At 47.7% G+C, this 16,384-nt stretch overlaps 1 protein-coding gene across 2 annotated transcripts; it reads right to left on the bottom strand.

Annotated features, from left to right (window-relative positions):
* Positions 1-204: 204 nt before the first annotated feature.
* On the bottom strand, positions 205-15,332 carry LOC147257936 (calpain-2 catalytic subunit-like). 2 transcript variants are annotated; one of them, XM_086212185.1, is made up of 21 exons: positions 14,966-15,332; positions 12,916-12,985; positions 10,325-10,443; positions 9,783-9,916; positions 8,901-9,069; positions 8,619-8,702; positions 8,440-8,525; positions 8,009-8,074; positions 7,745-7,905; positions 7,405-7,574; positions 7,312-7,323; positions 6,833-7,044; positions 5,867-5,903; positions 5,716-5,781; positions 5,238-5,295; positions 4,918-4,982; positions 4,140-4,208; positions 3,978-4,056; positions 1,824-1,940; positions 572-630; positions 205-369 (listed from the first exon to the last, which is right to left on the bottom strand). In XM_086212185.1, the coding sequence occupies exons 1-21, from the start codon at positions 15,200-15,202 to the stop codon at positions 346-348; spliced, it is 2,094 nt and encodes a 697-aa protein (XP_086068311.1). In that variant the 5' UTR covers positions 15,203-15,332; the 3' UTR covers positions 205-345. The 2 variants fall into 2 exon arrangements, with proteins under 2 accessions (XP_086068311.1, XP_086068312.1); XM_086212186.1 differs by lacking the exon at positions 7,312-7,323.
* Positions 15,333-16,384: the final 1,052 nt, after the last annotated feature.

Genomic DNA, 16,384 nt, shown 5'->3' with positions numbered 1-16,384 from the left:
AAAACGAGAGCAGAAGAGAACACAAACACTTGCTGTGATTAAATGTCAATTTTTCCTTGAGTGAAAATTCCACTCAAAACAAATTAAAATTTGTGTTTGCGGAGATAAGAGGGTGGTGTTGTAAAAAAATGACTTTGTGGTCAAAAGCGCAAGCAAATATTAAGGTGTAACGCTGTTGGCGGCCGGCTGGTTTGAGTCAAAAAGAAAACAGAACCACGTGTTTTATCTGTTAAAGGAAACATTTATTGTTTTTACAAAGGGTGTGAAATTCAGAAGACTCATATGGAGCTGACGTGAGGAGAAGACGTCAACAGGAATACTGAGGCATCGCCAGCATGGACACGTTCAGATCATGGCGAAGCTTAACCACTGCAGGAGGAGACACAGAAGACGTGACCGTGAGACGCCACCGGATGTCTTAAATTCAGTCAAACAGAGGTGACACATTATGAATTCTGCTAAAGACCTGTCTGGGGGTTACAGGAGCGAATGATTGGTAGTGGCTTCTCATCACATGACCTTTTCGGAGGCTGAGTGTGTGTTTGTGTTCCAGTGACAATCACGTTCTCACCTGGCTGAAGTCAAGTTCGATGGAGCCGCCGCCATGGGCGTCCAACTTCTTGAAGATTTCTGAAGAAGAGGATGTGTCACATGTCAGAAAATCACATGTTCCTGCTGCTTGTGGCTGGATGTGCTAACAACTCATAGGGTTAGCTAACACGCTGACACGAATTTAAAAAAACACTTCTTCAGTGTGGTGTGGCTAAAGGAGGTAAGCCCTCTAAGCTAACAGGGTTCCATCCATTGTCGTCTTCCGCTTATTCCTACATTAAGGGTCGCGGGGGGTGGAGCCTATCCCAGTGTCAACGGGTGAGAGGCGGGGTTCACCCTGGACAGGTCACCAGTCCATCGCAGGGCCAACATACAGAGACAAACAACCATTCACACTCACAGTCACACCTACGGTCAATTTAGAGAATCAATCAGCCTCGTCCCCTCTTGATGTCTTTGGACTGTGGGAGGAAGCCGGAGTACCAGAGAGAACCCACACAGGAACAGGGAGAACATGGAGACTCACACAGAAAGATCCCGTGCCCGAGCTGGGACTCGAACCCAGAACCTTCTTGCCGTGAGGCCACAGTGCTAACAACTGCACCACCGTGCAGCCGCTAACAGGGTTATTAAATGCAATTTAGCAGCCATATTAGCTCACAAGCTAACTGGCCCAGAAACAGATACAGAGTAGCTGGGTGGGCAGAGCGATTCAGCTTCCTCCAGTAAAAGTCCCCTTTGTGAGATTAAGTTGTATTACATTAGGAAAGTGAGTGTCTGTGACCTCCACGTGTTCACCTTCCCCTTCCTGTAAACACAAGTACAGCCAGCTACAGCCTAGCGTGGGCTACACATTTAGCTCCTCCCAAACTCATATTCATTGGTCCTGTCTTTAAAGGTGGGATACAACAGAAGCTAACACAGGCCTATACACAGTGAACAAGGCTAATTCTCTGCTAACACGGTAAAACACATGCTAGCACAAGACTAACACATAGCCAACAGTTGCTTCACTTCAAACAAAGGCCATCATACTGCAAACACAGGGGTGACAGATGCTAACGCACTACTAACACAAATAAGAAGAAGCTAACACACTGCTAGCACATGCTCAGTGCTAAATGGGGTAGGTTATAGCCAAAAGCCACGAGCAATTGTCGAATGACACTACAACTATTTCCCCGATCATAATTTTTACACCTGAGGAGAAACGTTTCAGCTCGCACGCGTTAGCCGTCATTCTGTGTACATTAAACAAAATTTCGACTCACTGAACATCATCTCCAGCCTCATCAGACAGCCCACAAAGTTGTCGAAGTCGATGGTCATGTCAGGGTCCGAGTATCGCGCCACCAGCAGCTGGTAGATGGTGTTGTTGAGAGTGAAGCCTGGCGGACAACAGAAGTTGTCAATGTGTTAGCCACCATGCTAACGTGCAAAGAACTGAAAACATATACTTTAGATATTTGTGACAGAGTGAAATCACAAAAGAGTTGTATTTGGACCGCAATTGTTCGACATGTAAAATTGGTTATCAGATGTACAGCACATAACACGAGTAAACTGGACTTTATTTTTATAGCTTCTATGATGGAGGGTGCTTTTAGCATGCTAGCAAGCAAAACTAATGTGTTCGGGTCAAATCTGAGTTGATTTCTTAAACAAAAAACCTACATAGATTGGAATTCAGAAAAATGACAAAAATTCCTGACTTGAACATTTTTCAAATTCCTTCACACGGTGTCTCTGGGGGATCCACAAGTACAAGATGACGACATGGCTAGTTATTATTTAGTTAAGATGATGATGGCGTATTTACATGGAGGCGAGACCCACTGGCCTTTTCTTCTCTGGAGGATAAATATTTGAATCTTGATGAATTGTGTGCGTTTGTGTTATTTTTCTAAGTATACACAAAAGAAACGAGTGTGAACTTGTGCACACCCAGAATTAGCTTCAGGTCTGAACACAGCATACCAAACCCAGACTGGTCCTCCAGCAGGTGGCAGCGGCGGCATCAGTCTACTAACGCGACAAGCAGCATCCAGCCGGCAGCAGCAGAAACAGACAGACATTTTAGCAGCGAGAGAAGAAGACAAATGTTAGTGAGCAGGAGACTGGAAAAGACCCTCATTCATCTGGGAGGTTCCATTTGAAGGAGCCTGAAACCTGTCGCACCCCTCAGCAGGAGTTTAGCGGCAAGAGCAGTCGCTGGGAGGAGAAGCAGCTCAGAGAGACACACCACTCATTTCCTCCAAAGCAGCAGTGAGTCAGCTGGGAAACACCGTGACTCAGACGGAACACACATTTAACTGTTTCACTGGTTTCATGTCATGGACCGGTCGGACTCATACATCTGGTCGAACGGCCAATCCAACAAAAGATCCTTCAGGAGCTGACCGCACACTTAAAAAAAACCCAAAAAACTGCAGCAATAAAAGCACACATTAGCATTAACCTGCTGCAGGTGAGATTTGACACTTTTCCCCTGCAGTTCACCCTAACAGACCACTCAGTTCGTTTTAGAAACAACTGAGAACGTTTGCCAACTTGAACAGAACCCAACAGAACCTGCCTCCTCTGAACAGTGTTGGACCGGATGCTCTGCGAGCTTTAAAGCTGCATGACGAGCTAACGCGGACAGCCAGAACCCAGATCCACTGACCATCTTGAGCGTAAGCAAGCAGGTCTGTTCTCAGTTGGCAGCTGCCTAATGTTTCAAGTTGCTTCCAAAAAAAAAAAAGAAGCCTCCTGCTAGCTTTGATGCTAATGGTGTGTTCATGAGCAACAGTGTAGTGGGAAAATTCTCTCTCCGTTTTATTTTGCAACATGGGACGTTTGGGGGTGCAACATCGTATTGTTTGGTGTGTTGCTGACAAAACTGAAGAGGGCGGGGTTTTTGAAACTCCCATTTCCCAGTCGCCTGAATGCACCATGATGAGTCAGGTGGCAAAATAGCCAGCTTGCCTTTTAGCTTTGAAATCTTGTGTAATTAAGTTATGCGAAATGAGAATATGGGAACGTAATTCTTGGTTATTACCTGTCACACATTTTTCATTATGTAAAGGAAGATTATACAGGTTTGGGTTGAGGCCAGAGCGCCCCCTAGCGCTGGTGCAGCACCCTGCTCATACAGAACAGCTGAAAACGATCCAAAACAGCACCAAAAACTCTTCAGTTAAACAAACAATTCGACAACTCTGACTTTTGTCGCCGCTCCTGAGGACATTCTTCACTCGTCTCCTGACTTTTCACAGATCACAATGTAATGAACTCTCTGGAGGCTTCTGACCAAACCAGATGAGAGGAAGCGAAGACTTGGAAGGTGAAAGCAGCTTTCAGATATCTGTTAGATGGTTACAGTCGTGAGGGGGAGCGAATGCATCCGTGCAGGTGTGAAGGGTGATGAGGGGCTCAAAACCGACCTGCGTCTTTGAAGGCGACTCTCATCTCTGGCGTGCTCATCGTCCCCGAGTTATCAGAGTCGTTCTTCTTGTAGATGGACTACAAAAGGGAAGGCATCCATTTCTAAAAGTCCTCAGGTCAATGGGGACAAGTGAGCTTGAAGGTCAAAGGTCACATCTTACCAGATATCTCTGCACTTTCTTCCACAGAGTGGCGAATTCTCCGAGGCCGAGCTTCCCGTTGCCACTGTCCTGCAGCTCAGTCAAGAAATCACACATCTTTGATATTTGTCTGCAGAGGCTTCTGACAATGTGTCAACAAGAGGGTCACAAGACGGCAAAATCGTTGGTCGAGTCCAAAACCAGGTGAGGTTAAAGGGACGTGACACCACATTAATGCTAATGCTGCTCTGTAACTGCTCATCTGTTACCGTGTCTCGCCTCCGATCAAAACCCACAAGTCTCGTCAACTTTTGTTCACCACAGAGACGATTTTCTGTAATGACACAAAAGCCAACCTCATCCTTGCGATGCTAACTTCCTGTTGGACTACAAAAAAAAAACTACCTCATCCCTGCTACACTCTATTCATGCTACACTGACCTAGCAGTCCCCCCGGGCGAGGAGGCGCCGTTGTGCTCTCTCCAGATGTCTCTGACAAACCCTGCTGGAACCTCTAAAATGGAGGCCCAGCTGGATGTGGGCGTGACTCTGGTGGCCAACTGAAAGCACACTGACCCAAGTTCACTTTCTGAATTCTTGCAGTGGTGAAGTTCCAAACGAACAAGCTAACATCTCATATTCCATACCAACAGGGGGCAGCAGGCTACCAGAGAGTCTGGGTGAGCTGTTGGTCACAAACGCTGAGTTAAATAGTATTTTGTAAACATTTAAACAAAAGTGGCACTGAACTCTGCCTAACTTTGTTGGGCGCCCCCTGGAGGACACTCAAAAGGGATACATCCATCAAGTTAACCATGATCCTGCAGGTGTCCATGCTGAAGCCGTCAGTCTTTATGTCGGTTCCTGTGAAGAAAACAGGAAGTTGAAACCGCAGCTGCTTCACCGTTTCAAACGTGGCGACGTGGACGTTAAACCCGGCGACTTTCCAGACCTACTTGGCAACTTTAAATGTCAAAAGCAACTGGCAACAAATCTAGCAGCCTTTTCTGGTTCTCAGAGGAAAAGTTGTGTTGATGCTTATACATTCTAGCATGATCCGAAAGCACGTTGTTCCATTCCTCAGGTCATGCTCTTAATGAGCAGCGGGGGGGGGCTTACGTTTGGCAACGATCTTGTTCATGATGGTCCTCAGCTCCGATGACGAGATCTCCATATCCTGAAACACAACCCAACCCCCGTCAGTCAGACAGGAAACCGATGAACACGACACAGCTCAGCCTGCAGATAGCACGCCACAGGCTCTGCATCGGCTACAAGTTAATATGGTCACAATGCTACTACTAGCATGTTAGCAGCTGTTGCAGCTAAGACAAGCCTGCGATCTGTCGCTGCACTTCGGTTCAGACTGACTTTTCTCAACAACCAACAATTGTGTTTCCGAAAAAAAGAAAAAAAAATCATCCACTCTGGTGATCCTGGCGTTCCTGAGTCTGGATACCACGCCACCATGAGGCTGACCTTTGAGATCCTTACTGAAATATTTCACGTCAACGGGGAGCACCTCCCACACCGACCAGGCACGTCATCAGAGTTTTACTAGCGACGATGAAACAACACGAGTGTTGAGGAAACTTACGTCTCCAGCGAGTTTTGTGAAGAGGCCTCTGAATCCTGCGTCCACCTCCTCGTCAGACACCGTCTCCTACAAACATGGTGACGGGGACTCGTTAACAACAACACGTTTCCCCGAGAGAGAGACAGATCCCATTAGCGTCATTGTTACTTACATCTTCTAGCTCAGCGCTGACTGGGTCGTCACATGGTCTGAAAACACAAAGTGATAAACAAGTTAGAAAACACTGCTTGTATCTGGCGTCTGAAACACACGCGTACAAAGTCCTGTTTTTGTCAGCTGTGGACCCGGACATGCATTACTAGCACCTCCAAGCCTGGCGTTACCTCCAATTTAACAACAACAAAGAACATTATGACCAAACTAAACAACAGAGGCATTGGAAAAAAGAAAATAAACCTCATGTGTGACCTCTAACACTACACGACTGGTAAGCTGATTGCTGTGGGACGTTTGCATGGAGAAACACATCACCAGAGAGCAACCAGGTAAATATGGTGATCCACATGACCGTGAACATGCTAATGTAGCTAATATGCATTTGCTACAGGTAATGGAATGGTTAGCCGCTAGTATTAGCATCAAATCTTGGGTCTGGCCAGTTTATGTACCACGTAGTCAGTGGTAGTGCCCCAGACGTGCTTAGTTTGTGTTGCGTGGACACCTCATCTTTTCGGACCAAAACTAAACAAAACAATGCAAGTGATTACATATCAATTAAAATCGCACGGAAAATTTTCCCTCTGTTAACGAAACACTGGATTTTTTTTCTTTTTTTTTAACTGCGTGGAAAATTACCTGAAATGCGACAAACACACTGGCGGTGTTTAATCTGCAACCCAAAACTTAATGGAGACTTCCTGTTTGTCTTGAGAGTGGAGGCGAGTCCCCATAAACACATGCGCTCATTGCATAAGTAAGAGAAGAACACACACTGCTGCTTCAGTGAGTCTGACAGAGACACTCTTCATACCAACAGCGGTGAAAGTCAACATCCAGACACAGATGGGTTTTTGTCCTCCATGTGGACCTGAGCAGCAGCCAGAGCTGAATAATCTGGACGGTTTCAGGGATTTCTTTCAGTTAAACTCCCGCTGAAAGCTCAAGTTAAGGTTCTTACGTGGTCTCTGTCTGCTTCTCGGAGAAGACCCGGATGCAGAAGTCCCCGTTGAGATGAGGCTCAAAGGTGGACGGAATAATCAGGTACTCGCCAGGCGGCAGCTTGAAGCGGGTGCTGACCTCGCGAAGGTTGATGAAGGTTTCTGATCTCGCTGTCTGAGCATGCGTCAGGAAGAAGTTCTTGTCCAAGTGCACCTCCCTCTTCCCGTGGAACTGACATGGGAAAGCAGCCAATCAGGAGCAGGAAAAAAGACAACACATACTCCAGATTCAATGAGGATGGACCTTCTCTAAAAAAAGAAATCTACTGTGAAAAAGGTTATAATAATTGCAAATATTAATTATTATAAAACTGTGAGGAAAAAAACAAAATATGCACTTCTAACATCGTGACGGCATTGTACCATAAATGGTTAAACTGGACACGAGGTGTGTTTTTGAACTTTAACCTGAGGATGATGTCATGGGCCCAGAGCTCACCTGTTTTGGAAGCTGAAACAGAAAAGAACCCAAGTTAGTTCTGTAGGCGCGTTTGTGAGTTCACACTCAGCTTTCCGGTTCTCAGGTTCTCACCTCGTAGATGGCAAAGCCAACGGTGTGCATGTCCTCTCCTTGTTTCCGAAGCTTTCTGCGGTTCTTCTGGATCAAACCGACCACAAAGCTGCAGCCCAACTCGCCATCGTCTGGGTCGTCGTCCTCCTCCTCCAGTTTGATAACAAACTGGGGGTTCATCCAGAATGTGTCTGCAGAGGAAGAAACAGCTTCTGTCACACGGGGAACATTTCTACAGCCTCACTGAGGTGTTCGTCCTGTTTGATTTCATCATCGAATGAACAAATAATGTGGATGCACCGTTAACGGCCAAATGTTCGCGGCTACTAAGAGTACTAGCGTTGGTGCTGTGAGTACTAACAGGGGTGGTTCCTGCATCCTCCAGCCGTGGACCCTCTCCTCCAGGTGCCATCGAACTTGCTAACACTCCAGTGTTTGACGGAGTCATCTTCAATAGCGTCGGGGGTCAGAGTGCACACCTCGACACGAGAGTAGTGACGCAGGAAGTCTCGGAAGGACATCCTGTAGAGTCAGAACAAGGAGGACTTTGAATCGCTTCTCTCTCAATCCAACGCGGGAGCTCTGACGGATCCAGACAGTTATACCATAACTTTGCTCCACCCACCAGAACTCTCCGTCCTCTGCGTTGGCGTGGGGACAGTCTCCTTGCACCTGGCTCCACTCAGATGATCTGTTTGAACAGAGTCAACATAAGGAGGAAAACTCATCAGCACTCCACGAAAAACAGGCCAGCAACACGCTTGTACTGATTGACTGAATCATCACCATACACACTTGTGTTTGGGAGGAAAAAATTTGTTTTCTACCACTCAGCTCATCAATCACTAGCTAACCGTGTTCTTAGTGTCATTTAGGCTCAACTCTCAAGGGTTGAGAGCTGCGTGCTTCCGCCTCCATGACGCCCTCCTTACTTTACCGACAGACACCAATGATTGGGCCCTTCATGCTCGCTATTTAAAGCAGGTTAAAATTCAAGGCTGCATTGAGGTTTGAGAAGCTGTAAGCTGTTGTTTGTCAGCTCTTTGGTTCAGTTACCCATCACTCCAGGCGCCGGTCCATTCCACCTGACCCCAGGGGTTCCTCATCCTCACCAGCTTCTCCTGCCGCCCCCGGAAGTTCACCTAAAACCAAACACACATTCAAGATCACTTCATCGGGAAGTGACATTAACGCAGGATTGATAAAGTTTCTAAAAAAAAAAGTCTGACTCTGACCTCCACGGCGCCTGTCAGAGAATAGGCGTGGCCTTTTACCAGCTTCTGGCGAGTAACGGCTTCAGAGTCTGCAGCACTGGTGATCTACTCAGACACAAAAACAGGAACAACAGACATCACCTCTCAGAGTCCAAGATCACGGAAGAAGAGGCTTACTCTGAGTCCAGTCTAAAGCTTCGTCTTAAAGTAGACAGGAAAGGACTGTCCTCTGAACTTTAGTTTAAGCAGGATTTTTTTCAGGAGATTCCGTTTCAGGAGACTTTCCGTAGACTCAGGACTCACATCGATGGAGCAGCCCAGAAGCGCTCCAGCTTCCAGGGCTTTCTTGATGATCTCGAACAGGTTGGGAGGGGGTCGCTGAAGGTCAAAGTTCTCAGCGATGCCACCGGTGAAGTCCTCAAAGCCCTCAGTGGTGGAACCGCCAGACAACGCTTCGTAGCAGCCATTCACTCTGCAATCAAAACACACAACGGTCGGAATTCAAGACGATGTTTAGTCCGCCTCACCGACAGCAGAATCTCTATGTATGCAGATGATACGTTTATTTCCAATTTTGAAAAAGATACAAGAACATTGGCCTGCATGAGTGGTGCGTGCCGAAATAGGAATAATATGTTTAGCCTCACAAATGTACTCCGAAAAATTCCCATCAAACTTAGTTAAAAAAAAAAGAAAAAAAAAGTTCATATGGGTTCTTCTGAATGTTTTGTCAGGAGGACTAATTTCCAGAAGGGCCTCAATATCAGCATATTTCCTGTTGAGAACTGATGTGACGACTCCAGGCCGAAGCTAGCAGCTACTTAGCGCTCTGCTTAAAGCTGAGAAGATCCAGTCAATGAAGACGCTACCATAAGACCAACATGGCAACAACCACCTCAACAACTACGTACAGATGATCTGTGACTGGGGGTCAACCAGCCGCTTGATACAATTAGCATGCTAATGTAGCTAATCTTCACTTTCTGATGTTCAAGGAGAGGGCTAGCGGCTAGATTTAGCATCAAATTTGGAGTCCAATAAGTTGGCATTAGCCCTATGAACATGGGAAAAGTTAACAGCAGGAACCCTAAGACCACCATGTTCATTGGTTGACATGTTTTGTTATGATGGAGAAAACAAAGTCACGACAGAAAGTCTTGCTCTCCCTGACAGTCTTCGTCTTACTTGGCGTAGGCCTTCTCCAGCAGGGCGCTCCAGAACTCCTTCCCCTCCGCTGAGTGGACGAACAGCAGCTCTCCATCTTTGACTGGCAGGCGGTCGTCGATCACCACGTCCACCCACTCGCCAAACTGCCAGAACTGAGAGATCAGAGGGAACAAACTCAGACACAAGGAGGCACTTCAGAGCAACCATTCTTGAAACGGAGTTCCACCAGACCTCAAATGCACCTGAAAAACAAGTCACTGCTGTACTGAGCAGTGGCCTCTTATCCAAGAGTGACGCTTTGTATTTAATGGTATTTTTTACGAGGCCGCTTCAGGTCACTACAACCGGCTCAAACAGATTCAGATAAAGCTCTGTAGCCATTGTTGGTTGGAGACCAGTGTTGGTCAGATTCAGTTACAGCGTGAAGGAAGAGGTGTACAGAGCTCAGAGGAGGAATGAAACCAACCATGCTGCCATAGCAACAGGTCGGATGATTCTGCCCCAGTTAGCATTTAACCATCGTTCCCTCTGACCAAAGAGTCCAACACTGCTCGAGTCACCTGGAAGTGGAAGATGCCGGCGTAGTTGTCGCCGAAGCCCTGGTCTGTGGGGACAACTCTGGCCATCACGTACTCGTTTAGCGTCAGCGAGGCGATGGCCGCCAACAGCCAGCAGTCACCTGGACACACAATGAAACACACGCTTGGCCGTCATGATGGCGCCACCTGCAAGCTGCAGTACTACATTCACTCCCCATGAAATCAAAGACAAGAAATCAACCGCTGGAGCACGGGGTCTTTCTGGGTGAGTCTGCATGTTCTCCCTGTGCCTGCGTGGGCTCTCTCCGGTACTCTGGATTAACCTCGTCCCCTCTTGATGTCTTTGGACTGTGGGAGGAAGCCGGACTCTAAACTGACCGTAGGCGTGGCTGGGAGAGCCAATGGTTGTCTGTCTCTATGTGTTGGCCCTGCCATGGACTGGTGACCTGTCCAGGGGGAAGGCTGCTGGGATAGGCTCCACCCCCACCACCCTTAACAGGATAAGCAGTAAAAAATGGATGGATGGATGTGATTTATTTTTCCTGTCTTAAATTGCAAATTGGAAAAAAAAAAAGCCTGTACATTTGCACATGCTGGTAGAGGAAGTGTCGCGATATCAGACTTTGGTGAAACCGTTTTTGAGGAGAAAAGATCATCATAGCAATAAAAACAGTTAGACATAAGATCAACAACAACAACAAAAATAATACAAAATAATGACAATAATAACTCAATTACATGAAGAGAGGTCACGTGGCTGTAATTTGAGTGTGACACTGCGGGGTGATGTTGCAGGGCTGTCTGGTTTTTAAAACCTCGATATGTGAATATCGTCATGCACCTCATAGATGCTGCAGACAGAGAAACAGCTCGGGTGTAGCCTGTTAGCTTGTTGTAGCTAGCACAGTCTCCAAGGTCTGTCTGAACCCTGCAGCCAAAGTTCACTTTTTCAAAGAACTGGACACATAATGTCGACCAAAAGGACCAAAAATGAAAAGAAGACTTGTGCAGGAACTCTAGAGATTTCAGAGGTTCTCACAGGAACAGATGGACTTGTGGTGGACTCGCACGCATGCAGAGAGCTTTGTGGAAACGAGGACTCGCACTGGATGATGTGTTCATATATCAACATCTGTGTGACTTGTGGAAACAATTGCACAGACAAAGATCATGTGATAATGAATGTGACTTTCGCGCTGATGCGTCTTGAGAACCATTAATGTTTTGTTTTTTTTAAATGTGTACGTTTTTTTCATATTTTTTTGAAAAATACAAATGCACCAGCACATAAATCCCAGAAGGTCGCTTCAGCTCATCGAGAGTTGCCGAGACGCCGTCTCGTGTCTCGCATTGTGAAGCAAATTGGTTCCAAAAAAGTCACCACATATCACAAGATGAAAAAGGCCCTGCAGATGCGTCTGGACTTCCTGACCACAAACATTCTCAGTGTGTTTGGAGTGAATGTGAGTGAGTGAGGCCTCGCTCTGCTCCGCATTCCTGCTCTGACTCAACCAACACGACAAAAAATTTCAACATGTGAGAACAAATCAGAGCAGCTGCGGCGAACACAGGCATGCCAGCTACTGACTCATGGCCTGAGTGTGTGTGTGTGAGGGTGTGCCCTTGTTGGTTGACAGCAAATATCTTCACGCCTTCCCCTCCCCTCCCCCCCCTCTCTCTCTAATGTCTCCTGCCCTCTAACAATAGCTGGCAGGCTTCTTCCTGTCCTCCCGCTTCCTTCTTGCAGCCAATCAGGCGCCGGCATGGCATCGCCCTCTAATTACAGCAGCTGCTTCACATTAACATCTCACGTTTGCTTCTGTAAACACACAAGGCTAACTGGCTAACGCTGGAGGCTCAAACTGCAGCTACAACCGCTCTTGGTGCAGCAGCTTCCAAACGGTGTAAAAGACGCTGTCTCACGCCGCCGCTGCCGGACGAGATCCGGGACTTTCAAATCCAGCGGACACAAAAGGAACACAACACAGGAGGAGTGGAAAGAACATTCATTAAAGCGCAGAACCGCAGTTACTTTTGTTACTGGTGTGGGCTGGAAGAATGAAACTGACACACAGGCCACAACAGGAAGCGTCTGAAGCTTGTGTTGTCCTCTCCAACCTCCGTGGAGCGGTAGAAGCAGTGACCTATGACCTCTGACATGTGTGAACACGTGACTCACCTGAGAAGGACGTACCTTCCCGCCTGTCAGCACATGACCTGAACTGCTGAACGTTAAAGATTAGTGGAGCCCCACCCACTGCTTCAGTTTCAACAATGCGAAAGTAAACAAGATGCTAGAATACAAGAACCTTGACAGCAATCAGGTGTTCAGGGACAGCAAGAGCGATGATGCATTCAGGGACAGTGAAAGTAGTGAGACATTTAGGCCAGTAAATGCATTGAGGTGTTCAGGGACAGCGAGAGTAGCGAAGCAACAGGGGACAGTGGTAGCAGTGACACGTTCAGTGGCAGCCAGAGCCATGAGGTGTTCAGGGACAGTGAGTATACTGAGGCATCTCAAGTTAGAGGGGCACTCAGGACAGTGAGTGCAGTGAGACTTTCAGGGACAGTGTGACAGCCCTGAGGTGTTCAGTCAGAGAAGAAAAACTCACCGAGAGCTCCCTGGCAGATGTCGGTCCTCGTGGCTCCGCCCACGATAAACTCAGGATTTGAAACCAGTTCCTGATGGGACAGAAAAAAAGACATTTTGATTGGAAGAGAGACACAGGCGCTTCAGAGAACTTCTTCCTGCTGGCGGCGCTTCGTAGGCGTTGATGCACGGTTGGTTTTAGGTGGCGATTTTACGTTTGTTCTCACACTTACATCAACCTGAACTGTAACATCTGTCCAGTGTTCCCCTGACTTGAACGTTAGAGATGTTTTCTTGACATCAGAATTTAAAATCCAGGTCCCACTCTGAGCTTCCTAGTCCCAGTCTGACCTTCTTAGTCCCAGTCTGACCTTCTTAGTCCCAGTCTGACCTTCTTAGTCCCAGTCTGACATTCTTAGTCCCAGTCTGAGCCTCCTAGTCCCAGTCTGACCCTTCGTTTAGGTTGTTCTGATCGTCACGTGTCAAAGTGTTCTCATCTCATTAAGGTGTATCCCTCCGCCTGGAGCTCGTTAAACAGGCTCATACTGGATGTAAATTTAGGTCATTGTGATTCTTTTTAAGAGTGTTACTGAGATGGCGTTGACGAATGTCCAGAAAACAATGAGGATAATGATATCATATAGAAGTTGACCTTTGACCTTTTGGAGGGAAACTGTCAACTTTTCTTGCCGTTAGACACTGGTTTAATATCAGAAACACAACACCAACATGGCGGCATAAACAATCACCGCCGTGTTGGTGTGTTTTTCTGGACTCATCAGATCTAAACCGCCACGGCTGACGTGAAACAGGCGCCGCACTCAATGTACGGGACAGTGAGGGGCAGATTGATGAAACGGTTGCGCTTAATTTGCTCCTGCACTTGTCTGACAGGAGACAGCACAGACCTGAAGCTGTCACGCCGCTCCAAGTCCTGAACGTGCCTGCACGCCGGCGCTCAGGACCTGCACCTCTCATCCGTTAAATACTTCCTCTCACAAATGTCACGTGTTCTGATCTGTAGTTGACTGCTGCTCTCCGCTGCAGAATTTACAGGCTTGATTGTGTGATGACATCACAAGTGCAACGTCCTCGGGTTGTGAGAATGATAGCTGGTGAGGGCGGTGGCGTCCTCCCCCCCGGGCAGCCACCCTGTCTCTGTGTCTGGGACTTCAGATCCCAGTTACTTTATTTACACTCTGAGATAAAAACGAACCTCGGCGTTTAAATCAGAGTGACTCATCCCCCCGGAGCGCAACATCTCTGACTCACTGAACAAGAACTCGTATGTCTACAACCAGCCGTTTCCTGACGGGTCACATGTTCCTGAGGGGCTCCTCTATCCGATGGCGCCATGATAACATCCCGCTGAAGCACCTGAAAGGTTGCCATGCCAACTGACAAGCAATCACGCACAGGAGCCAGGGAGCAGTGACACAGTCTATCTGGAAACATTCCTGAAGGTTTTCCCCGCAGAGAAGCACACGCGGTGATGCGAGGCGCTCAGGAGCGCTGCTGACCAGGACGATTCTTTTACTGGTAAACACTGAACTTTCAGTGTCAACAAAAACAAGTCAGGCTTTCAGCCAGCGATGACCAAGGGGCAGGGACTGGTTCAAGTTTTCCACCCCCTCATCTGAACCAGAAAAGATAAATTGATTTAAGTGGGCGTTCCCTGGCTCGTTAGCCCCGCCCACGCCCCTGTATCCGTGTCATCCAAACTGTAACATCTTTGATTCTCTTCAGATTTTGGAGTGAAAACCTTTGTTGGCGGGGACAAACTTGACTTCACATCAGTGACATCAAGTTTCTAACTGCACCGCCAAAAGTGACTTCCGGTGTTTGTTTGTTTTTTCCTGTCATTGACGAGTTCTGGTTGCGATCATAAACGACCTCCTGCTGGTCTGATTTTACCTCGGGGCTCCTGAACATCTCATCATCGCAGATTCTCTTAAAGTTTTACTTTGTTTTTTTCCATCCTTGCACCCCTCCCTCCCCTCCCTCCTTTTAACAGACCCACCCATCCTGATCCAGACCTGGACCCGCATCTGGACCAAGACCAACATACGTACCGTGGGTCTCTTCCAGGTGACCCCGCGGGTCTTGTAGGAGCTGCGACCCAGCTCATTGAAGCCCAGAGCCTCGGGCGCGGCGGGGAAGGCTGGGTCGGAGAAGAGGCGGCCGCTGCTGAGGCACTGAGCCCGTAGAGACTGAAAGTCCTGGTTCAGGTACCGGACTGCGTTGGCGTTGGTGCCGAAGCCCGCGGCCAGGGCCCGCTTCTTGGCCAGAGTGGACGCCACGCCGGACATGACGGAGGAGGAGAAGAAGAAGGTGCGACAGTGAGACGAGATAAAAATCCGATCAACTTCTCCTCATCAAAAGTTTGCAGCGACGCAAAGGAAATAAACCTCCGCCCTGAAAAAGAGAGAGAAGGAGGGAGGGGCCAGGAGGCGGGTGGGGGGGCAGAGATAGAGAGATTCATAGAGAGAGAGAGGGAGGGAGGGGCCAGGAGCCGGGGGGGGGGGGCAGAGGGTGGGGGGGTCATCAAGTAAATCTCCTTCAAGTAAACGTTTACATTAAATAATCCGCACCACAACATTCCGGGTTTCTCCATCAGACCAGGACGGATGGAGAAACCCGGACCAAGAGGTGTCTTTCTCTGGGGGCACCGAGGAGCTCCCAGGCCCACCTGGTTATCGCCCAGGCCCGAGGGCGCGACCCCCGGGAAATTATTAAAATCAACCCTCCAGCACAGTGAGGTCCCTGAGGTTCCGGCAGGGGGCGGAGCCAGGGGGCGGAGCCACCAGGAACAGGACTCCCTCCCCTTCATTCACTGCTTGCATGTGTAGAATCCTATAAATATCTGTTCCAGTGTAGATCCGGGTCGCTTGGTCCGGATTCAAAACCAGAACTGAAGGTGATTTAATGGCAACAAGTTGTGACAGACCGTCAGCATATATTTCTACTTGAATGTTCAAATATATTTATAATATATTATAAATATATTATAAATATATTTATAATATATTTGAGCTTTCCCTCAATGTAACAAAGACAACAAAATAACAATATTAATATCTCTTAAAATAAAAAAGTCAAACATTTCTGTGTTTAATGTGTCCGTTCTGGTTCTACACAATCCCGCATGTTCTCTAGTTCAGCATTTTCACGTATGACGTTCTGTGGTCGTGCGTCCGTAAACTTTAGAACATCAGGATCGATCCATTGAGTCTCACGTTGGGGGTACTTGGGGGGGGGGGGGGTATTTTTCTCTCAGATTAAACATGAGGATGTTGAAACCCAGCGCTGAGTGAATAAATGATAAGACGTTTGTAATTATTAATACAGGAAGTCAAACACGCCCTCTGGGACTTCCTGCTCTTTACTTCGCTTTCTTTTTTTTAATTTGAAGGGAGAGAAAGATGATGGGGGGGGGGGAGCTCACACCTGGAGAACTCTCTGGACCGACAGCTGACGTGAAGCAAAAGAAA

The sequence above is a fragment of the Aulostomus chinensis genome, chromosome 8 (assembly GCF_037954235.1).
Source record: "Aulostomus chinensis isolate RoL2024-O1b breed Wild chromosome 8, RoL_Achi_v1.0, whole genome shotgun sequence".
NCBI lineage: Eukaryota > Metazoa > Chordata > Actinopteri > Syngnathiformes > Aulostomidae > Aulostomus > Aulostomus chinensis.
This window is presented reverse-complemented; position numbering and strand designations above follow the sequence as displayed.